General features: G+C 42.3%; 2 protein-coding genes and 1 long non-coding RNA gene across 6 annotated transcripts in view; 2 read left to right on the top strand and 1 right to left on the bottom strand.

The window, feature by feature from the left end:
• LOC116723238 (uncharacterized) overlaps nt 1-1,360 on the bottom strand; it is a 7,388-nt gene extending 6,028 nt beyond the window's left edge. Inside the window, exons 1-2 of one of the 3 annotated variants that reach the window (XR_004339941.1) lie at nt 1,048-1,360; nt 768-853 (exon numbers count right to left, since the gene is read on the bottom strand). This is a non-coding gene — a long non-coding RNA (uncharacterized LOC116723238). The remainder of the gene's footprint in view (nt 1-767; nt 854-1,047) is intronic. The other 2 variants (XR_004339940.1, XR_004339939.1) reach the window with 2 other exon arrangements.
• LOC116723236 (serine/arginine repetitive matrix protein 1-like) overlaps nt 1-2,138 on the top strand; it is a 6,103-nt gene extending 3,965 nt beyond the window's left edge. The window contains exons 1-2 of one of the 2 annotated variants that reach the window (XR_004339938.1): nt 1,706-1,899; nt 1,986-2,138. Coding sequence is in view for 1 of the 2 variants with exons in the window: in XM_032567991.1 (XP_032423882.1) it covers nt 1,986-1,999 (14 nt within the window). In the remaining variant the exon portion in view is untranslated. Of the gene's footprint in view, nt 1-1,705; nt 1,900-1,985 lie in introns of those variants that run through there. The other variant, XM_032567991.1, reaches the window with a different exon arrangement.
• An 81-nt stretch (nt 2,139-2,219) lies between these two features.
• Nucleotides 2,220-23,316, top strand: LOC116723237 (inhibin beta B chain-like). Its single transcript, XM_032567992.1, has 3 exons — nt 2,220-2,334; nt 2,414-4,227; nt 21,412-23,316. Exons 2-3 carry the CDS (start codon nt 3,843-3,845, stop codon nt 22,206-22,208), a joined length of 1,182 nt encoding a protein of 393 aa, XP_032423883.1. The 5' UTR covers nt 2,220-2,334; nt 2,414-3,842; the 3' UTR covers nt 22,209-23,316.
• The last annotated feature ends 810 nt before the right edge of the window (nt 23,317-24,126 follow it).

Below are 24,126 nucleotides of genomic sequence, written 5' to 3'. Positions count from 1 at the left end.
CGTGAACTCATTCAATTATTAGAGATTAATTTAAAAAGAAATGATTTTGTTTTTGATGGCCAATTCTTCCTCCAGGTTAAAGGCACAGCCATGGGTAAGAAATTTGCACCGGCCTATGCCAACATTTTCATGGCCGAGTGGGAGACCGGTGCCATTCGTACGTGCAGGAGGGCACCCCTGCACTACTATCGGTACCTGGATGACATCTGGGGGGTCTGGACCCATTCTGAAGCAGAATTTCAGGAATTCCTCCAGCACCTGAATACACATAACCCATCTATCACAGTAAAGTCCACTACCAGCGTTAAAGCGGTCGACTTTCTGGATACCACCACATATAAAGGTCCAAATTTTGATACAACACACAAATTAGAGATTAAAGTTTTCTTTAAACCCACAGACACACATGCTCTGCTATTTAAAACTAGTCACCACCAAGGCACACTTATGCTGGCCTAATCAAATCACAACTCCTCAGATTTCATAGGATTTGCACACAGAAAACAGACTTTGAGGAGGCAACTAGAACTCTGTTTTCTGCTCTTCGTAAGAGAGGATATTCCAGGTCTTTCCTGAGAGCAGGCAGGAAAAACTTCCTTGAGTCCAGACCCCCCGATTCATCTCCGATGATCCCTCTGATCACAACATTCTCCTCCTCAGCAGGACAATTTGTTTACAAGGTTAAACAGAATTTCACTAAATTCCAATCTGACACTTCCTTGCTCCCAAATTACAAAATAATTGCGGCCTACAAAAGGAATAAAAACCTGAGGGATTTCCTCGTCCGTGCTGAGGTCAAACCTTTGAAGACACCAAAGGTCAAAGGTCAGAGTGGATTCTTCAAGCAGCTGCACTGGGTACAGAACAGATTTAATAACACAATTTTCAAATCAGACCAATCAGGAAACCCCAAATCAAAAAATTGTGTTTATTTAATAACCTGTCTAATTTGTAAAATCAGTTATGTGGGTGAAACGAGTAACAGTGTCCTTACTCGTTTTACCCAGCACAGACATAACATTCAAAAACACAAAAAAACACATGTACCTTTAGTGCAGCATTTTATACGTCATGGCTGGGATGCAGTTTCAGCCCTGGTGCTGGAATGTAACCCAGCCTGGTCTTCAGCCCAGAGGAGAAGGGCTGAAAGAATCTGGATCCACAGGCTGGATACACAGATCCCAAAGGGTCTGAATGAGAGGTAGGCTCCACCTGGTGGACTCCTGACAGGATGGCCCGTGCACATTAGGGGGAGGAGTAGAGGGTGAGGGGGAGAAGGAAGGAGGTTCAATTTTTTGGACCTCTGACCTTTGACCCTGAACCCAAACTCCAACCCCAACCCCAACCCCAACCCTAACCCTAACCCTACCCGAGTATGGGCCCCGTACCTCAAATACTTTTTGAGTTATCGAGCTTGTCCGGACGCGTTTTCTGGTTTTCATCCTATATCCTCTTTTTAGTTTAATTTTATGTATGATATGTAATATTTTGATTTACTAATTTCATTTAATTTGGAGGGTTTGGGAATCTCTTGGGAATATTGTCATATTTAAAATATATTTATTTTTTCTGGATTGACTAAAAGTATTTTTTGAAAGTGAACTTTTAGCAGGTATTAAACATACTTTGAATTCTTCTCAAATTTCTGATTTACTTTTTTGTTGTTGTTGTTAAATGTAATTTTCTAATATAAATGTGTTGGGAACCGGGGTTTTGGCTCTTTGTGGGGATTTTCTGTTTGCCTGCTGCTTCCCTCTTCGGCCACTAGATGGTGGTAGAGGCTGCTACACCTTGGAGGGCGTGCCTGCTGACTCAGGTCAGCACACCTGTGATTCATCACCTATTCATCCAGGAGTATATGAGGAGCAGGCTGCCAGCACTGAGTGTTTGCCAGTTATGGTACTCTGCGCCCCTCTGAGCTCGCTCTCTGTGTTTCTCTGAAATTACTTTTGGTAATTAATCCTTGTTTCCTCTCTCTCTCTCAGGTGTTTCCTTGTGACGCCTTGGAAATTCCCCTGTGAAGCCCCAGTCCTGACTTTCTGGATCTCTCCCCTCGTGACGCGGTGGATTGTTACCCACTGGTTGCCCGAGTTCCTTCCTGGCCTCTGCAGATCTTCAATAAACCATTCCTGGATTCTCAGCTGGCAGTCGGTTCGCTCCTCGCTCCTCCACACCTGAACTTACCTGTCCGCCCTCCACCGCAGCCTCTACATCTACCTGCAAAGAACTCACTCAGTCAAGATCTGACGCTGGAACCCGGATCACTTCAAGGACACCCACAAAGAGACCAAACCACGGCATCGGCCCCCTGGAGGAAGTCCATCTTCATCTCAAGTAAGATCAGTCTAATTCTTCCTGAATTTCCACTTTCCAATTACCTCAAACTCACCACCTGTTTCTCACTGCTCTTCAGAATACAGACGACCCTGGTTGCCAACCCCAAGGACAAGAACTACACAGTCTCACTTTTCCTCATTGTTAAAATAAACTTTATTTATCTGATCATCTTCTGTATGTGGGAAAAGAAACTAGGACCCATCATAACAAAATGTCACATTTTCAAAAAGGGTAAAAATCAAAATCATAAGGGATTCCTTTTTAGGAGGCTAATATGCATTATTAAAATCTATCTTAGATTAAGCTTTTGAAATAAACTCCAATTGTCTGTTTATAATTTAAAAAGACAATACAGACTGCAATCATCAATATTTAACCACATGTTAATATGTTTGCATAATTAAACCCATAATGTATAATTTTATGCATAGCACCAAAATAAATGAAGCTGTGGAAGAAAAAATCAGACTATTTTACAGTTATGCATTTATAATACAGAATTTTATACTGTGCACTTCTGTATATATGATTAGATCATGTATATATTTGTTCTCCACACAATCCTGGTTTTATCCTACAGGACCGCAACAAGCAGCGGGACATTAAAAAATGAGTGGAAAACTAGCTGAAGATTAAAACTATTTCAAAGATCACAAATTACAATAACTGGATCAAAATTCGCCTGACAATTAGTAATTTATTTCTGCCAATAGGTGGCGCAATTTCTTTGATTAAAACCTCCTAACCTGTGAAGTTTAATATACTTTAAATAAAACAAGTTAGAAATTGGAAAATGTAAGTTGTTTGAAACCTTTAAACAATTTAAGGAGATGCAGTAAGTAGTTAAATTTTGAAATGAAGTTCTAAGGAACTAGAGGCTCGAGCTTCACACAGTTTGGAAACAATGACAACTTAGTTGTTCCTGCATTTACCGCAACAGAGAGGAAAGCGGAAAGGACTAAAGGTAATACGGCACAAACTGTTGGGAGGTAAATGACGCAACCTCTGCGTGGGGCCGGAGGATAATGAAAGTGGGACTGAAGATGTCGCGATTGTCCCTCCTGTGGGTGGAAATCCTCACGTGTGTGCGCACACAAAACACTCGGGACAGACGGAGCGGCTTCAGACGCTTCCGACTGAGCTGCTGGATGTAAGAGCGGACTGGACGCGTGGCGAGTCCGTTTCTCTGCTGTGCGCCGATTTGACAGATCATCAAGTGAAGGCGGTGTGACCGAGACGCACAGAGATGAACTTTTATCTGGCGCAGCATTTTACGCAGTGTTGGATCAGGCGCTGATTGATGACTGGAGAACGTTAGTCTGAGTTTCTGCTGCTCTTCGGCATGTTTGGGAATGTCTGAGTGAATTTCTGCAAGAGTCTGCTGGAGCAGCGGTTCATGATTCCCCGGAACTTGCAAACGTGTGAGCTGAATGTAGCTTTAATTTATTTCTGTGTGTAAATTAATTAACCCTATATCCTTATTTGAACTAAAGCTTGGAGGCAGAATGAGCTTATATAGTTTGGCGTTGTCATTGGTTGCGTGCGCTGTGTTCGTGCGCAGCAGCACTCTGAGCGCCACGGAGACTCCGAGCTCATCCCGGGAGTCGTGCGCCTCCTGCGGCCTCAGGACGCCGGATCAGTCGGAGCGGGTGAACATCGACTTCGTGGAGGCGGTGAAGCGGCACATCCTGAATCGTCTGCAGATGCGGGACAGGCCGAACATCACGCACCCCATCCCAAAAGCAGCCATGGTGACAGCGCTGCGGAGGCTGCACGCAGGCAAAGTGCGTGAGGACGGCCGGGTGGAGATTCCCAACTTTGACGGCCAGGCCGCGTTTAGCAACGACGTCCAGGCAGAAACCTCGGAGATCATCAGCTTTGCCGAGTCAGGTAATAATTCATTGCGCATGTCTGACTCGACCCCTACGTGAACCCCCTCACCTTTATTTCATGAAAGTCGTGCAACAGGTGAAGTAATGACCCAACATCAATCCTAAAGGATTACATTTTATTTCCAAGGCTTAATCCTGTCTGGGTTATGGACACAATGGATAAGGCAGTCACAACAAGAGTTTAAAACGGCCATAAACTAATGAGATCGCGTGGAGTCATCATTTTCATCCTCTTATTACATCACAGCTCCCTCCTGTAAAGCCAGTGGCTGCTTCTAAATCCCCCTGTTTTAGTCTGATGAAAATCAAAATGAAATCAAACTAAAGCCAGGTCCTTAAATTACCTTGATGTGCTAAGCAGAAGATGCAAAACCTCCGAATCAAATGTCATCTCTGAAGTTCTGCTCCCACTCAGCAGTGCATGAATACTTCTTCACATAAACACCAAGTCCCTCAATTGGCCATTTTTCCATTCCTTTAAGGTGAATCTAACTAATTATCTGAAGTGCAAAAACTCTTGCTCAGTCCCAGGCACACCTAAAATCTTCTGTTCCCCACGGATCCACTAATTGTCAGCCAGCTCTGGCAGAACAGTGTGTTTGACACAAACTATTAGTTTAAAGGAAAGAAAACTTGTAATTAAAGGCACCAACATGGACCGAGAGCCAGCTAATTTCCCTCTGGCCTGGCTGCTACAATTAGTCTGAATGAACTGTGAGCTCCTGCATTGCCAGTAGGAATGATCTGAATGCTTTCCTGACAGGAGAACAAAAGCCAGGCAATTATTCTAAGAGTGTGAAGTGTTCCTGCTGAACACATCGTGTCAGAGATGGAAGGAAAAAGTAGGCAAACAAAAGAATTTGCTTGGAATAATGCATGAGATATATGAGATCCAGCAGCGTTGTATTGGAGGGGCTGTGCTGATGGGGTAATATTGTGTGTGTGGGTGTGGGTGTGTGTGTGCGCACAAATATTGCAGCATTGAAAAGAATGCTTTTGTCATTCTAAAGGTTTGTTGGCCTCCTTTGATTCTTCTTGTGTTTTCTTTCCCTGAGCCTTATTCTTGCTCACACCTTTGAGCCTTTGTGTGGCGTTGTACCATAAAACTGGCATGGGTCCCTTCTGCCTTAGACCCCACCTGCCTCATGGCCAGTTGGCTCAAATCCCTCCTCTCCTCCGATGCCATGCTGCCAGCCGGGGCACGGCCCGGTTCTGGGGTCTCCGCCATGCTCTGAGGCCAGGGTGCAGGCTTGCTTTTGGGCAAGGTTGGCTGAGGGGGCAGCTGTTTTGCCAACAGATGGATGTGGATAGGTGTTTCACTCGCTTTGTGTTCATATGGAGCTCAGAGGTCAGCTGCAGTCCTCCGCCTCCCCGCAGCACAGGCTGAACTGTGGCGTCTTTGTGACGTCTTTGCGGTTTGCAGTGGTTAGGGCTTTGCCAAAAGGCACTGGAGCAGGTGAGGTGAGTCGATGCCAATCTCCCTTTTTACCCTGCAATGCACCCGTGTGTCTTTGCTGAGGGATTCGATGTCCCGTATTCACAGGAGCGGAGCGAGGAGCACAAGAGAGGGAAAGAGGTGAACGAGAGAGGTCAGCAGAGAAGTTCAGCTCCAAACTTCTCCATTGCCCCTTTTAGCTCTTTGAACCCCGGGAAACATTCAGACTTAAGACTTCATTACAGGAGGTCATTACTGGTTCATCCAAAGGATCAGGCCTTATTCCAAGACAATTGTTTTCATGAGAAGATGTCACTCATGGCACACTTGGAACAGACGCAGTCTGTGTCTCAGCGTCGCAGATTCAGTTCAGCTATTTTAAATTGTCTTTATATTCTTGTTTAAGTTTTAGTGTTTTCATTTCTGGAGAAGTGAGTTTCAGCCCTCAGAGACTTTTGGGTCTGAACAGTGAAGGGCAGAAAGTATTCCGGTCTGGTTATTTAGGTTTACTTGTTCTTGGTCCGTCTTCTCCACCCTCACCTGGTTGTTGCAGATGCAGATGGGTTGTAGCTGCAGTTCAATCTTTCTACATGACTGGGCTGTGTTGAATTGTTTCATTATTTATTTTTGGAAATAAGTTGGAGGTTTTTTGTCTTCTAAAGTGTCTTAAATTTGAATTTATTTAATAAGGTGCAATGCATTTTGATCACTATGAGTAAATTAAACAGTCATGTAAATATGCCAGATTTAGCTGCAAGGGCTAATTTTCATGGTAAGGTAAAAACAGGAAACACTACTAACATGCATATGGACAAATAATTTATTATTATTAAAACAGATTGGTAATTCTAAGTTCAGATGTTACTTTAAAACACTAATGAAACATTGCTTCAAAGTCACTGTTGACATGATTTGCTAAAAATGTCCAGTAATGTGTTTTTAAAGACATTACTGGACTCTTTATGCCAAGAGTTTGATGCTCCGACTGAAAACGGGTTACAGTTAAGAAGCTTCTCTTAAATTAAAATTTCCAGTCCTCCCCACTAGCTGCTCTTGGAGGTTTATTTGATTTTATTCAAATAACATTTTTAAAAGGCAGTGGGGGTTTGCTATCTGAACAGACAAACATATTGTCCCAAGTCAAAAAGCTAAAATATTCTTTTTTTATCCAGTTTTTAATGTCTGCTTATAAAGTTTAGTGGTTGAAATGTCGTTCCAGCTAGTCAAACAATAAGTTGGATGAGAATGAATTTAGGCATTTCAGTATTTTGAAGCTTCTACTGTCGGATTTTTCTAAAGTGACATGTTGAATTAATTTTAATTTTTAATTTGTTAACATGACTTCTAAAGGAAAGTTGTGAATCTGGAACACTTTATACTTCTGTACTGGTGTTGCTGTTTGCCCAGAAACCCAGATGAGTGGATCTGATTCTTTGTGTTTTCAATGGCTTTTAGAAGAATAAAGTGAATTCAGCTGAACTCTTTGTGGAGCAGGTATCTGGCAGCCATGCCTGGGCACTGGGGGATTTGAAGAGACGAAACTTAGGCTACGTTCTCCCTCCACAGTAGCTCTCAGCTCTGCTTCACCCTCAGCAAGGTGGTGCAGGTGGAGACACGCTGGAGCGGCTCCTTAGCATCCCAAGCCCACCCAGGTGTCCCTGATCATCACTGACAACTTCCTCTCCAGCGCAGGTCAGGTGAGGCGTGTTGGGGCCAGCACCTGGATGAAACAAGAACCGCATTAAAAAAGGAAAGATAAACCTGAAAGTTACTGGGAAGGAATTTGTTGACCTGTTTGTAATTAGCTGTGATTTTCATAGTTCTTGAGGACTTCAAATCAAAGTTGCATTAAAATTCATTAGGTTTAGTTTTTTTTTATCAGAAGCTGTTACAAAATGATTGCACTATTTGAAATGACTTAATTGCTTCAGGCTGTGTGGAGAGTAAATTCTGTTTAGGTACAAAAACGGCATCCGTCCTCACTCCCTTCATATTACTGACTTGGTTTCGCTTCACAGCCCGTTTTTCTCAGCTCGGAGCTGTTGAGACACGTAAGGAGGCTCTGCGCTGAAAGAGGCAAGGTTACTTACTTGTACCCCTGAGGGGTGTTTACACTGTTTCCAGGCAAGAGCTGCTGTTCAGCTGACTCCTTTCTGTTAGCCATGTATTCACTTTGCTTTGTGCTACTCATCCCACAGGCCATAGTCCAGGCTGTTTGATATATATTGTTCCCTGCTTCCAGGATGGGTGTGTGTAAATATGCATGGATGGATGCAGATGTGTGTTTAAAGTAGTCCGGTCTCTCGCTGTGGAGCCTGAGAGAGGAGAGCTGGTCTGAACAGGTCTCTTTGTGAATGTAAAGCTGTGGTTTACAGGAGGAAGAGGCAGTTTAAAGAGGACGAGGGGCCCATCTTTGGTGGCCACCTGTTGACACTGACACACACTAATCAGTCAGCAAACAAAGTAATTTAACTGCTTTGAAAGGCGCTGCATGGGCACATTGTACCAAAACTCCTGAAATAGAAACCTTTCAAGTTACCTCAGGGTCATTTGGGAGACATCATTAAACAAGAAAAAGAGCCAAAACAGTGCTGAGTGTCACCTTTGAACACCCTGGATCTCTTCATTGTGCTGTTGCAGAAAGTAGCCAGTGTCACGTAAATGCCTCTTACTTTTGGCCTCATGGTGCTTTTTGCTGGAAAAGCCACGCGTTTGAATGCCTTGCTGCTGCGTGGCTGTCTCCTGGAGCCTCACGTACCGCGCAGGCCTGTCACTCTCCAGCGCTCTCACTGGAAGGATGCAGTGATGGGTGGGTTTTTAGCGAACTCAATGAACCCCCCACAGACTCTGACCATGTCCACCAACACCCCCCACTTGGCTCCCCTCTGATCTCCTCCCTCTCCTTTTTGGTCCTGTCAGGTTCAGTGGAAGACTTGGAGCCAACTGGGCTTGATCCCAGAACCGGCCGGTCAGAACTGACCTATCAGAAGCTGCTGCAGAGGTCAGCTGATGCAGTGATAGAAAGTGAACAGAGAGAGCAAACCTTAAGGGACAAAGCAGTGGCCTTTATAAAGTCTTCTGTGTGTAAGTGTGTGTGTCTTTGTGAAAAGTCACAGAATAAAGCTTGGTTTAAATCATGTTTCACTGAAAACTAAACGGTTTGTTTGGCAGTTCATTGGGGAGTATGTGAGGATGTTAACTGCTACTTTATCGTGTCGTATTTGAAAAATCTCTTTTGGTTCTGATGGAAAAGGCATCAGAACAACTTTTAGGAGCTTTGAATGTAAAGAAAGCCTCCACATAAAAACTCCAGATGTTTGAGAGCTATCATTAATTTCCATGTTCCTTCGACACATAGTACTTTCCCAACCCTGGGTTCAATTCCCAGTGGATCAGTGGATCAGTGGATCACCTACTGTACATGTGCAGGTTTTCTCTGGCCGCTCCAGTTTCCTGCACAAACATGGATATTTGGTCAACATGTTGATGCTTCTCTGGACTGAGAACCTTGCCACTTGAGAGTGTGGTATTGTTTCAAACTGGCAAGCTGTCCAAGGTGTACTCCACACATTTCAGCTGTTGAAAACTGGAGATGAGCATCAGGCAACCGAAGTTTCCCCTGAGGGTCGTGACCTTGTGTAGCAAGATACGGCTCCTGGCCACACTGCAAAGGAACAGCTTTAGGAAAGCAAATACAACTTTGTCTTTAACTCTAAATGTAAATTCAGTGAAACATCTGATGGATGTTTGGGACAAGCTGCAGTCCAGTGCCTAAAGAATCACTTTGCTGACCGAAGGAGTCTGCAGTGAGTACCAGGATGAAGCGTAGTGTGAGGGTAGGGTAAGTCGTAACCACAGGTGGGTAGAGCAACTAAATAATGTACTCAAGGTAGGGTGGTACTACATTATCATTTTTGTCAAGTAAAAGTAAAAATGAGTCATCCAAGGAATGACTTGAACGTGAGTAAATATAGAACTGTGAACAAAGCTGACTTCAGTTCTCAGTAACTGAGCAATACTTTTTACTGCGATTTAATTTCTGAAATTATCCTAACATTCTAAAAAATTGTGCAGGTTCTGTTTAGAATAAACATTTTAATATGTAAAAATAAATCACTTAGTTGCAGAATCACTGATTTCTAAAACTCTGTTTTCCAGAATGTAAACATTTCAAACCAATACTTACAGCAAAGTACTTCCAGTGACAATATGTCCAGTTCACTGCATGTTGGCCTCCAAATGGCTCAGCAGGTAGAAACTAACAATCAACATGTGATGGTTTGTTTCTGGTGTAAACTGTTTGTTACAGCCAGAAATTGTACTTGATTTAAATAAGTGAGAATAATCTAAAATAAAATCAGACTTAAAAAGCGCTTCTCTGGACACTCGGATGGTTTTAAAGAAATCAATCGTTCCAGTTGAGGCAAACACTCTGATGGTGGAGAGCTATTGGACAGTAGCCACAGCTGCCCTGGGGCAGTCTGACACAGGCCAGGGTGCCATGCACCGACGCCCCCTGCTGGGCCCTCTGACCACAGCAGGCGAGGCATGGAATGTCTTGACACAACAAAGGCAGATAGAGTGGGAATTGAACCAACGACCTACCGATTACAGGATGAACTCCCAACATCTTCCTAAAAAATGACTCCAGTTAGGGTTAGAGGTTTAATGGAGTAAAACTATATATTTATATATACACTGCTCAAAAAAATAAAGGGAACACTCAAATAACACATCCTAGATCTGAATGAAAGAAATATTCTCATTGAATACTTTGTTCTGTACAAAGTTGAATGTGCTGACAACAAAATCACACAAAAATCATCAATGGAAATCAAATTTATTAACCAATGGAGGCCTGGATTTGGAGCCACACACAAAATTAAAGTGAAATAACACTACACGCTGATCCAACTTTAATGTAATGTCCTTAAAACAAGTCAAAATGAGGCTCAGTATTGTGTGTGGCCTCCACGTGCCTGTATGACCTCCCTACAACGCCTGGGCATGCTCCTGATGAGGTGGCGGATGGTCTCCTGAGGGATCTCCTCCCAGACCTGGACTAAAGCATCCGCCAACTCCTGGACAGTCTGTGGTCCAACGTGACGTTGGTGGATGGAGCGAGACATGATGTCCCAGATGTGCTCAATCGGATTCAGGTCTGGGGAACGGGCTGGCCAGTCCATAGCTTCAATGCCTTCATCTTGCAGGAACTGCTGACACACTCCAGCCACATGAGGTCTAGCATTGTCCTGCATTAGGAGGAACCCAGGGCCAACCGCACCAGCATATGGTCTCACAAGGGGTCTGAGGATCTCATCTCGGTACCTAATGGCAGTCAGGCTACCTCTGGTGAGCACATGGAGGGCTGTGCGGCCCTCCAAAGAAATGCCACCCCACACCATTACTGACCCACTGCCAAACCGGTCATGCTGAAAGATGTTGCAGGCAGCAGACCGCTCTCCACGGCGTCTCCAGACTCTGTCACGTCTGTCACATGTGCTCAGTGTGAACCTGCTTTCATCTGTGAAGAGCACAAGGCGCCAGTGGCGAATTTGCCAATCCTGGTGTTCTCTGGCAAATGCCAAGCGTCCTGCACGGTGTTGGGCTGTGAGCACAACCCCCATCTGTGGACGTCGGGCCCTCATACCATCCTCATGGAGTCGGTTTCTAACCGTTTGTGCAGACACATGCACATTTGTGGCCTGCTGGAGGTCATTTTGCAGGGCTCTGGCAGTGCTCCTCCTGTTCCTTCTTGCACAAAGGCGGAGGTAACGGTCCTGCTGCTGGGTTGTTGCCCTCCTACGGCCTCCTCCACGTCTCCTGGTGTACTGGCCTGTCTCCTGGTAGCGCCTCCAGCCTCTGGACACTACGCTGACAGACACAGCAAACCTTCTTGCCACAGCTCGCATTGATGTGCCATCCTGGATGAGCTGCACTACCTGAGCCACTTGTGTGGGTTGTGGAGTCCGTCTCATGCTACCACGAGTGTGAAAGCACCACCAACATTCAAAACTGACCAAAACATCAGCCAGACAGCATAGGTACTGAGAAGTGGTCTGTGGTCCCAACTGCAGAACCACTCCTTTATTGAGTGTGTCTTGCTAATTGCCAATAATTTCCACCTGTTGTCTATTCCATTTGCACAACAGCAGGTGAAATTGATTGTCAATCAGTGTTGCTTCCTAAGTGGACAGTTTGATTTCACAGAAGTTTGATTTACTTGGAGTTATATTGTGTTGTTTAAGTGTTCCCTTTATTTTTTTGAGCAGTGTATATATTTAAAGTTACTTAAATAAAATGTAACTAGTTACTTTCCACCTCTGGTCATAATGTCATATTTTGCTGAGTCACATTCAACAGTAAACTAAACCTCATCCATAACTAAACGTCACTGTGTCTGAAAGGAAAGATCCAAAGATCCAAAAGTTGTGGATTATATAAGTGGTTTTGAGTTGCTGTGGCAAATCACAGCCGCTGCACTTTCTGAACGTTCAATAAATGACAAACTGGGACTGATTTCCTCATTGTACGTCACAACAAACATCAAGAAGGACAAATATATTTCATTAAGTAACAAACAAATGGCCTCTACTGTGACAATTCTATGAAATTAAATGAATTGTCTATTATTTACAAGAATATTAGTTTTTTGTTCTCTGGCGTCTCGCTTTGAGCTCAGAGTCTGAAAGGCTTTTCCTCTTTCAAACATGCTGTTTATTTTTGTCTCTTATTTAGTGGAAATATTGATGTTGATGAGATTTTCTCCAAAATAATAACCTTTTTCAACCTTTCTAGCTCCGCTGCTGAAAATGAGGAGCAACATGAAATCAAATCCAGTCCAACATCTGAACTGATTCCTCTGGATCCTGTTGGAGGAAAAATATCTCAACTTCACAAGATGTGCTTTAACCTAACAGAGCTCTGTGGTTCCTGCTGGCAGTCTGAACTTTCTCATATTGAGGTCAAAGTTCAGATCTACCATAACTGACTGACCTGCTGCCTCAGGTTTGCAACCAGCTTGTGACTGAGAAACCAGTAACCTGCTCCCAGTGTCAGATTCTCACTGAGGAAGAAACTGCATCAGGTTTTTTATCCCTTTATTATTTCTGCTATAACTGATGGATATTTGCATAAAATCAGTTGATAAAATTCATCCTTAATTTCTTCTTAGATCAGTGTTCCTCAACCGTTTTTGGACCAGCAAAGAATTTGTAGGCTACTTTGCACTGAATATTATTTTCTTATTAATATTACTATCACTATTATAGATGTTTTGATTTTTATGCTTGTTTTTGTATTTATCATCAAAAATATTTCCCCAGAGAACAAAAAACCACATGAACAGAAATTACACTGCCTGGCCAAAAAAAAAGTCGCCACCTGGATTTAACTAAGCAAATAGGTACAAGCCTCCTATTGGATAAGTACTGCATAGGCGATTATCTTTCAGCTGGCAACAAGTTATTTAACCCCAGCTGATGCAATGAGTAACTCCTCATTTCTTAAACAACCATGGCAAAAGACACATCCTGTGGTCGTGGAAAAGACGATAGTCTGTTTAAGAAGGATCAAATCATTGGCATGCATCAAGCAGAGAAGACATCTAAGGAGATTGCAGAAACTACTAGAATTGGGTTAAGAACTGTCCAACGCATCATTAAAAACTGGAAGGATGGTGGGGAACCATCGTCTTCCAGGAAGAAATGTGGTCGGAAAAAAATCCTGAATGATCGTGATCGGCGATTACTTAAACGTTTGGTCAAATCAAATGGAAGAAAAACAACAGCAGAACTCAGGAGTATGTTTAATTGTGAACGCAAAAGCATTTCCACACGCACAATGCGAAGGGAACTCAAGGGGTTGGGATTGAACAGCTGTGTAGCCGTAAGAAAACCTCTAATCAGTAAGGCTAACCAGAAAAAAGGCTTCAGTTTGCTAGGGAGCATAAAGATTGGACTCTGGAGGAATGGAAGAGGGTCATGTGGTCTGATGAGTCCAGATTTACCCTGTTCCAGAGTGATGGGCGCATCAGGGTAAGAAGAGAGGCAGGTGAAGTGATGCACCCATCATGCCTAGTGCCTACTGTACAAGCCTGTGGGGGCAGTGCTATGATCTGGGGTTGCTGCAGTTGGTCAGGTCTAGGTTCAGCAACATTGTGTGCCCAAAGAATGAGGTCAGCTGACTACCTGAATATACTGAATGACCAGGTTATTCCATCAATGGATTTTGTCTTCCCAAATGGAACGGGCATATTCCAAGATGACAATGCCAGGATTCATGGGGCTCACATTGTGAAAGAGTGGTTCAGGGAGCATGAGACATCTTTTTCACACATGGATTGGCCACCACAGAGTCCAGACCTTAACCCCATTGAGAATCTTTGGGATGTGCTGGAGAAGGCTTTGCGCAGTGGTCAGACTCTCCCATCATCAATACAAGATCTTGGTGAAAGATTAATGCAACACTGGATGGAAATAAATCTTGTGACACTGCAGAAGCTTATTGAAACAATGCCACAGCGAATTCAGGCTGTAATCAAAGCTAAAGGCGGTCCAACAAAATATTAGAGAGTGTGACCATTTTTTGGTGGCGACTTTTTTTTTTGGCCAGGCAGTGTATTTCTACAGGCATCTACAAAAAATGCAATGAATGAATATTCAATTTAAAGTCGAAGGCCTACCAGCAGCCAATCAGAGTGGAAAGAATATTCTGAGCAATTTTCTGATGTTAGTTGCTAAATGTTGCACAAAATGACCAGATAAAAGATGTTCAACAAAACCAGTTTAAACTTTGATCTATTTGCAAAATGACAGGAGTCATAACATGAATAGATATTAATCATAATTCTTCTTCTCTTCAGTGTTTCTGGTTCTGATACTGCAGCTCTGTGCTGCCTTCAGGAGAACAGGAAATCAGAGTATCATCCATAAAATGTCACCCACATGGCATTTACTGTGCAGAGCTTTCAGTGGAAAAACAAAAGTTCCAGATCATTTTAATGCCATACAAATATGAGACAGAAACATGGATTATATCTTTATATAGACCGTCTATTGATTTATAGATTAATAATCTATAAATCAATGTCTATTGATTTATAGATTCATAGTTTTACTGGACAGAAATGACAAAGAACAAAGCTGGTTCTTAATCCAGTCCTAATGAGTCAGATTGAGAGTATCATGGAGTCATCAGCATCATGACATTAAAACTGACATGAAAAGTAATATTGAAGAAATAAATATATCAAATCTAATTAAAAAACAAATAAGTGATAAGTTCTTTACTGTTATCGTCTATAAGACATATTTCTACTTACTAGTAGATGTGGTTCCAACAAACTCATGGCACTTCAACAATATTATTTTACCTTTTATTTGAAAACAGTCTCTGTTTGTTCTTGCCATACAGTCCTCTGTATTAATTATTGCTCAAAAGGTCTTGCCATAGCAGTTTATTCCTCTGTATTCCATTTAGTTTCTTAGTTTATTCTTGCATTTTGTTCTTCAGTCATTTCCATTTCGTTTTCTTTGATTAGTTTTATCCTCTCTTGGTTTATTGTTATGTTCTCTTTAGTTTCTTATTAGTTTTATTTTATTGTTTATTGACGCTCATCACCAGTAATCTTCACTCATCACCTGCTGCGCCGCCTCATCATGTGTTGATTCGCCACTCATATTGATTTTTCACTGTTCAGCCTCAGATTCTCGGTTTTCATTCCCTGATTTCATCTACTTTGTCGGTTTTCTGGTTTATGAGTTTTGCACAATGTTAGCGTCGTTTTTTGTTTGTTGTTGTTTTTTTTACCCCATACGGCGCGGAGCGGTCGGGAAGACGGGACTGACGTTTCAGTCAGTCTGCTTTTTAAAACAACGGAAAAAATTTTAATATTCTGATGATTGCAATTCAAAAGTGCTGTGGTGTCGTTTCATACCAAACTGCTTACAGTGCCGATGTTAACTCTATAAAATAAACGCTGTCTATCATGGAATCACCCATGGAAGGGTTTCTTTATTTAAATTGGTCCATTTTTCAGAGTGAGGGTGTCGTGATTTTATTAGGTTTATAAAAGCGAGATTCTGTTGTCCTTCCATGAAGCATCCAGACAGAAAATAAAACATTTTTATTATAAGTTGCTGCTTTGACATGATCACAGCACTGCCAAAACATATGTACAAAAATCCTCAATAAAACATCAAATATTTGAAAATCAGACACCAGACAAGTAAATCACAGCATCATCAGCCGGTGTGACGCTGAACTGATGGTGAAGCTACATTAGCAAGAGAAGCTAACAGACACTGAAGAGAAGAAGAGCTGCCATCGACACGCTGCATGTTTTAATGTTACACAATACAGCTTTAGGAAGTTGCTCAAAGTCTAAACTGGTATTGTTGTGCATTTAAGAAGTAAAGTTTACCTTTGAGCAAACGCCCCAAAGGAATCTCAGCGCCCCCTGCTGTCCTCTGAACGCCCCCTGGGGGGCGGTACTGCCTGTTGAGAAACGCTATCTTAGATGAAAGGCAGATTTATTTCGTTCTTTGTTTCTTTTGCCTTTTTATATTGATATTGTTTAAATACAAGGGTTTTCTTCATGATTTCTTTGGGGGGGACAATTCTAGACTTCTGGGATTTACGCCCCTGGTTAGCAGTGCAAGTCAAAAATGTTCATCTTTACGTTTTCTGCACTTGCACAAAAGACATGTTCAAAAGTAGAATAGCATTATATTTTTACAGCAATAACTGCTATTATGCCAAAAAAACATCTGTGGTGGTAATTCAGACCCAGATAGAACAACATGATGGAAACAAAGTCGGGCAGAAACATTGAATCTACGTTGAAACAGAATTGAAAGTGGTCGGTGACTCACATGTTGAATCAATCTTTCAACCATAACTGACACCATATCAATGTTGATTCAACTATCATTTGACTGTGGATCCATATGCACATTTGGGTTGATTTTATATTGAATCAATAAGGAATCAATATTGATTCATGTACATGTTTGCTCTGACAGGTCTACATCATAACGTACCATTAAACGATTCTCCACTGGTCTTATTGGCAGACGATGGCATCATATCATTCATAATTATCTTTAACATATTTCCAAAAATGTGTTTCCAAAAGGTTAAAAATGACAACATGGCATTAATATAACATTTTATTTAAAATAACAGGAATAGATCTGTAAACATATTTGACTCCTTTTGACAGAACATCAGTCTGTTGTTCATGAAGATCAGCATCCATCAGCTTCAGCCTGGTTCTGTATGAACCAGGAAACAGGACAAGTTGGGCCGACCCAGGTCTGACTCTGGTTGGCGTCACTTTGGTTCCTTGATGCCTTCCTCCCGTTGTGGCGCCTAATGGAGCCGCTTCCTGACCGTTTCCCTGCAGCCGGTCGGCTCTGGGTGAAAAACAGATCGGAGTGAGGAAGGCGCCGGTTAGAAAGACGATAAACGTTAGAAAAGTTGGAAAGACATTGAAATATTAAATAGTGTACTGCTTATAGAACAGACACAAAGTGGACGGTTCCCCATGTACACTTAGTTAAATTAATAAAGACACGCTAATGAATATTCATTGATATTTATCTTAATGTTAGATGACATATACAATTACATTTACCCATCAAGCTGCAGCATTGTGTAGCATTTATGATGCTGCACTCATTGAAATGAGGGAATCGATATTTAAAATAAAGGCTGTTTATCAGAAAACCTAAAGATAAAACTCAGGGAGGATCAGGGTTGATTTAACAAAGAGAAAAATAATGCAAAAGGTGATTTGTACTGTAGTTGGATAAATTATTTACAGTATATACAGGATAAACTTCCATCAAATAACTGGTTCAATCTTCAATTAACCTCAAACATTTCCAAATAAATTCATTCAAAAATGTCCTCATGCCGATAAAGATCCAGTAGTAATAGTCCAGTTTAACCAGTTACCAATAATCAACAGACTGAATCCGCAGGGTCAGATCAGTGTTCTTCTTCTTCTTTTTTATGGCGGTTGGCAAGCAACTTACTGATGTGCATTAACGCCATCTACTGGAATGGAGTGTGGATCGGGATCAGATCAGTGGTTTTCCTGCCTGACATGTTCCAGGTGTTTCCCTTCTGCCACACCTGGATTCAATCAGTGGTGATTAACAGCCTCTGCAGAAGGTCATGCAATCATCTGAATCAGCTGTTCTGGAACAGAAATACATCATAATAAAAACTGAAAAACAAGTGATTTGAAACATTTTAAAGCAGCAGCAGCCCTGAGCTTCCTTGACCACCACATGCTCTCGCAGCCCAAATAATCGCCCCGCCCCACTTTTAAAAACTCAAATTCCACAAAATCTCGCAGGATTTCATGCTTAGGCCTAGAGTGGTGTGCAAGATTAAAAAAAATACAAAAGGAGACATGACCTCAATTATTAAAAATATCTGGTTTGCCCCGAAATAACCAGGATTACTGTAGACACAAAACAATGCAGTTATTTTCTCATAAACACATTTAAAATAAAAGTAATATCGCCAAACTTACCACAAAACTTCTCAGAGTAGAATTCAATTCAGAAGCCGGTTGCAAACCAGCCAGCAGCAAAGTGACTGTTTGGTTGATCAATCCACTGGAGTAACCAGGGTCCGATCGGACCGAGCCACTGCTGTAGTGACTGGAGATGTTTTTGTGTCAACACATTATGAACAGTCAGTACTAATATTTATAGACAAGTAAGAAATTGTACAGCAAAGAATCACAACCCACTGTCCTCTACATGTAGTGCTTTACTTGAAACATGATTAACCCAGTAACAAAATGTTCTGACCCAGAGCTGAAGGAGGGCGAGGGGGAGGTAATGGCATCTACCCCCCGGGGGGGGAGGTGGTCAAGGGGTGCAACAAACGGCATACTTAGATTCAAAATTGGTTAGCAGTTTTTCCCAACACTGGTCCCCAAACTGACCTGCATGTTTGCAATTCAGCCAAACTTGTTAATGAGCCGTCAATTAAAATCCTGTGTGCTGAATTAGAATAGAATAGAATTCAACTTTATTGTCATTGCACTGTCACAAGTACAAGCAACGAGATGTAGTTTGCATCTATCCAGAAGTGCTCTATGAGATATAAATATTTATTTACAGATGTACAAGACTATGTATGTATGGACTATAAGGGGTTATAGCAAGAGATATAGATATTGTGTATAAATATAAATATGGGAGCTATATGCACAGATTATACAGATTATACAAGAATGTTAGGGAATGGATTATAGATAAATAATGGCAGATAAAATGTACAGGTTGTATGTGTGTGTGAAGAAAACAGTCCGTGATGTGTGTGTGTGTGTGAGGATAGTCCATGTGTTATTGTTGTATGAGAGGATAGGGGAGTACAGTCCTTATAGTTTATGTTTTATGTCAGGAGGCGTTCAAAAGCGTGACAGCTGTGGGAAAGAAGCTGTTCCGGTGCCTGGTGGTTCTGGTCCGTAGGCTTCTGTAGCGCCTCCCAGAGGGCAGGAGGGAAAAGAGTGTGTGTGCTGGGTGAGTGGAGTCCTTTGTGATTTTCCCGGCCCTTTTCAAACACCGCTTCCTGTAGATGTCCTTGATGGCAGGGAGCAGTGCCCCGGCGATATACTGGGCAGTTTTCACCACCCTCTGCAGCGCCTGCCGGTCGGAGACAGAGCAGTTCCCGTACCAAGATGTAATACAGTTGGTGAGGATGCTCTCAATGGTGCAGCGGTAGAAGTTCGTGAGGATCTCTGAGGACAGGTGGTTCTTCCTCAGGGTCCTCATGAAGAAGAGGCGCTGATGCGCCTTCTTAATGAATTTGGAGCAGCTGGTCGTCCAAGTCAGGTCCTCGGAGATGTGGACTCCCAGGAACTTAAAGGTGTCCACACGCTCCACCACTGTCCCCTTAATGTCTAGAAATGTCTAAACCCTGCAGGCCAGTGATTGGAGGAGCAGTGATGGAAAACACTGGATCAGACGTTGGCGTTTCATTCATTAGAGTTCGACCACAAAACAACATAGACTCAATGAATCTTCAGCGTTGGTTACTGGGCTAGAATTGGATGATTGATGGTTGATCCACCATCAGTTCTCAACCAAAACTCAACCCTTCCATCATTCAACGTTGAATTACCATCATGTAATTTATTCTGATCATTTCAGCTGCATTGTTTACGCAGAGACGAAGTGTTGGGCAAACATCCACTGCTCAAATGTCGCGCTGCTGGTGGGGCTGAACTTTAGCTCGGTGCTTTAGCGTTTTACTAATTCTGAACCAGTTTTACTCACTTTTCTCCCACTATATATTTTTCTGATTCAATTATAAAACTCTAATTTACTTCCGATTTTGTAAACTTTCTATTGAATATATTTTAACACCTTTGTTGAAGTTTTGGTTATTAACTTAAAAATATTCAATTAAATAAATGTTTATATTGCTCTTATTTTGAAGTGAAGGGTTAGGGTTAGGGTATTTTTATTGTTTAAAGAAACAGACAAGATACAAACATAAATACAATATCCAAGCGCGTGACTGGATATGTAAATTGTAATGTGTTGGGAATAAATAATTCTGTTTTCCTCCATATTTTTTAGGTATTTTCATGTTCATATACACACACACATGGAGCACACCCCCTCAAAGCTGAGCTTGATGGAAATGACACATTAGGGAACGCCCTCCTTCAGGCGTGGCTTAGATAGAGACCAGCAAAGAGAATTACAAACTGTTGTTAGGAGCCATTTTGCTCTGTTAGCCCATAAGGATAACATGAACAAATGGAGCAGCTGGATTTCAGTCGTACTAATGGAAACCATGAATTCAACTCACTGACTCTTCTTCTACCTCAGACATAATGGAGAACCGATCATTCTGGACAAATGTCAAAATTAAAGACAATAGATTAGAATTGATTTACTTTATAAGCACAATTCTTGTGTGTTTTGTCAAATTCAAGAATAGTAAAACTTTATTACAGGATAAAAAACATGTAAGAATGTGAGAAACTGGTGCTCCAGGGTTGCAGTATTTCAAGGGCAGATGTAATTTCAATCCAAACTTGATTTTAAGGACTATGTAAATTGAAGATAAAAACTGGAAATTTATTTTTTGTCTTATCCACACATTTCGTTTTTCTCAGCATCTGTTCAGTGATTGGATGGGGTCAAAGGTCACCTGGTGACATCGTAATGTAGAGCTGTGTATTGTGTGTTGTCATGGTAACTGATCTTATTTCCTGCTGTGGCCATACTCAGTGGGAGCATATAGATATTGAATGAGGGAAGTCCTAGGATGGAGCCATGGGGAACCCCACATGTGACCTCTGACCTCTTGACGAGATGTTCCCTATAAGAAATCCCAGTTCTTCATTTCAGATTTGAACTAGGTCACATTTCTTCATTGTAAATAATACAGCCTTATGTGTTAAAGTGATTGAAACATTTTTTCACTGATCAAAGTTTGCCATAAGCTTCAGAAATATTCTTATAACAATCCCAAAACAGGTTCTTCTCACGTTTTCCACACATGTGCTGCAGATGGCATTTATTACCCAGAATGCATTGCTGTAGAATTACAGGCAGTCTGTGTACAGTAAGCAGTAAATCATCTACTAAATGTTATTATTATTTTACTTTTCTGACAGATTTTTCAGGTTATGGATGAATATGTTCATCTTTATCTACATCCATGTGTAGATAAGGGACTGAGTTTTGTTTTTTCTGTTTCCACCAGATGAAGAAACAAACGCTAAAACCCGTCTGCACTTCCTCATCTCCAACGAGGGCCACCAGAACCTGCATGTGTCCCAGGCCAACCTATGGCTGCATCTCCGTCTGCTGCCTGCTGGACCCGAGAAGGGCCTCCGGAGGAAGGTCACCATCAAAATCCACTACCAGGAGGCCGGAGCCGCAGAGGGGAATGAGGCAACGGGCCGCTGGGTTCTGGTGGAGAAACGTGTGGACCTGAAGCGCAGCGGCTGGCACACGTTTCCCCTCTCGGAGGCGGTGCGGGCTGTGTTTGGGAAGGGCAGCCGGAGACAGGACCTGGAGGTGCACTGCGAGGGCTGCGAGACGGCCGGAGTGGCTCCGGTGCTGGTGGACCCGGGCGACCCGTCCCACCGGCCCTTCCTGGTGGTGCGTGCGCGTCAGATGGACGGGAAGCACCGCATTCGGAAGCGGGGCCTGGAATGCGACGGCACCAGCGGGGGGTTATGTTGCCGGCAGCAGTTTTACATCGACTTCCGCCTCATCGGCTGGAACGACTGGATCATTGCTCCGGCTGGTTACTATGGTAACTACTGTGAGGGAAGCTGCCCCGCCTACATGGCAGGCGTCCCTGGCTCAGCTTCATCGTTCCACACAGCAGTCGTTAACCAGTACCGCATGAGAGGCATGAGTCCGGGCTCGGTGAACTCCTGCTGCATCCCCACCAAGCTCAGCACCATGTCCATGCTCTACTTTGATGACGAGTACAACATCGTGAAGCGCGACGTTCCCAACATGATCGTGGAGGAGTGCGGCTGCGCCTGAGTCTGCCCAGCAGATTCTGTGCATGCAGGACTTTTCTGTGCAGAACATCATCTCCATGTATCCATATCTACTGAGAGCACATTCACACAGAGCTGGTCTAATCCAGAAAACACGACGTAGATGTTGTGTCCACATGAGTGTGACGGGACGAAAGAGCGTGTCTTTTTCTGACTTAATGAAACACCTGCGTTCAGTGATGGGGTGACAAGCAAATTATTTTCACCAAATCACATCTTGTTCTAGTTTGCCATTTCTAGTCAAACCTAATGGCCCATTATCTCCTCTGAATGAAGTTTTTTAAAGCGCTTAAAGACAAAGACAGGATCAACCAGTGGAAATACTGCTGTCAGACTTTCTCCAACCCTCTTAAGTACTTAAAGCACAAAAGAAACTTGTTTGCTTAAAGCACTGTCAGTTCATCACCTTATACAATTCAGAACGCCAGCACTTCTCCACTATGCAGACAGATGCAGCCTGACTGTCCTTTCTAGTGGAATTAGATAAGCAGCGCTTAATGCTGGAGGGCCAGTCACAGGTTGGGATGCCGAGCCGCTGCTCAGCTTTGACGTAACATCACTTCTGGTGAAGGAACATCCGGACGAAGAAAACGTCTCAGAGGTGCACTTTGCCCGATCTTCCTCCCTGGGGCTTGACAGAAGACAGCCTGCAGACTCAAAGACTAGTTTCCGCCAAACAGGTCACCACAGTGCAGTGCAGCACTTGCAGGAACTGAAATGCACACCCTGAATAGCACTTGTATAAAAATGCCTTCCTGGGTCCGGAGTGTCCTGACAGATTGCTGAACAAGTGCCACATGAGCTATGCAATGTGTAGAACTCCATAAAATCCATAATCAATTTGCTCCATTAGACTGAACTCTGCATCTTCTTTCTATCCTTCACTCATTTCTTTACTCCTCAACTGTTTAAAAATACTTGAAATGTGATCTTTCGCTTGCTTTCCAAAGCGAATGATTGTTGTGATGTTTGCACTGAGACGTTGCGGAATTAACGAAACAGAAACTGCCATTGAAAAGTTATTTTTATATAGTTAAATTGAAATAAGTTTCAGATGTATTTTACAAAATAAATGAAACCAAAGACGCCAAGATTCCAGCTGTTTCACTGAAACTATGAGGCCGTTAGTGGCAGTTCAATAAGTAGAGAAAGGGCCTATCACTGCATCAGGGTATGAGAGACAGATGACAGATTTTCATTTTCCAGCTCTTTTTTTCCATTCTTTTTTGTACAATAAACATCATTTCACTGTTCCTCTTAATTATATATATTTTTTTCTATTTAATAAAAGTTATTTTTAGCTCATTTTGAATCATTCAGTCAAATAAATGTGTTCAGTACAGTTTATGTAATATAAATGTTTTCTTAAATATTTTAAAATATGAAAAAAATGGTGTCTTGTGTTTTTGTCCTTCTGACTTTTCCTTGCAGGCGTTTTGGGACGATACCCACCTAAAAACAAGGCGGGGTTCAAATCCCTGCCAGGAAAACAAGCAACACATTTCAGTCTCTGCCTGCACTGGTCCAGACATAAAACATCTCCAGTCTGTCAGTTTGGTATGTTGTGATACCATTTTGTTCACCCAGTATTGACTTTTGTATCAAATTGAAATAAACACAAATTAAGTTTACTGGCAACACCCACAATGAGAGGGAAGCCATTTTTAAACTAAACACAGTAAACTAAAAGAAAGCATCAATACAGATTTAATACCAAAACTATTTTTTACTTTGGGACAGACTATACAATCAATCAATACAATACATTTGTCCACTGGCTTTTTTATACACTTTTTGGTCTACATTGTGAACAACACCAAGAATATTCAGAATCCTGGCAGAACTATATTTAAAATAATGTTCATTCAGCCAAAGAGCTTTTTTCTGATGGATAATAAAAT

Source organism: Xiphophorus hellerii, chromosome 7, assembly GCF_003331165.1.
Source record: "Xiphophorus hellerii strain 12219 chromosome 7, Xiphophorus_hellerii-4.1, whole genome shotgun sequence".
Lineage (NCBI taxonomy): Eukaryota > Metazoa > Chordata > Actinopteri > Cyprinodontiformes > Poeciliidae > Xiphophorus > Xiphophorus hellerii.
The sequence above is the reverse complement of the archived record's forward strand: the minus strand, read 5'-3'. Positions and strand labels throughout refer to the sequence as shown.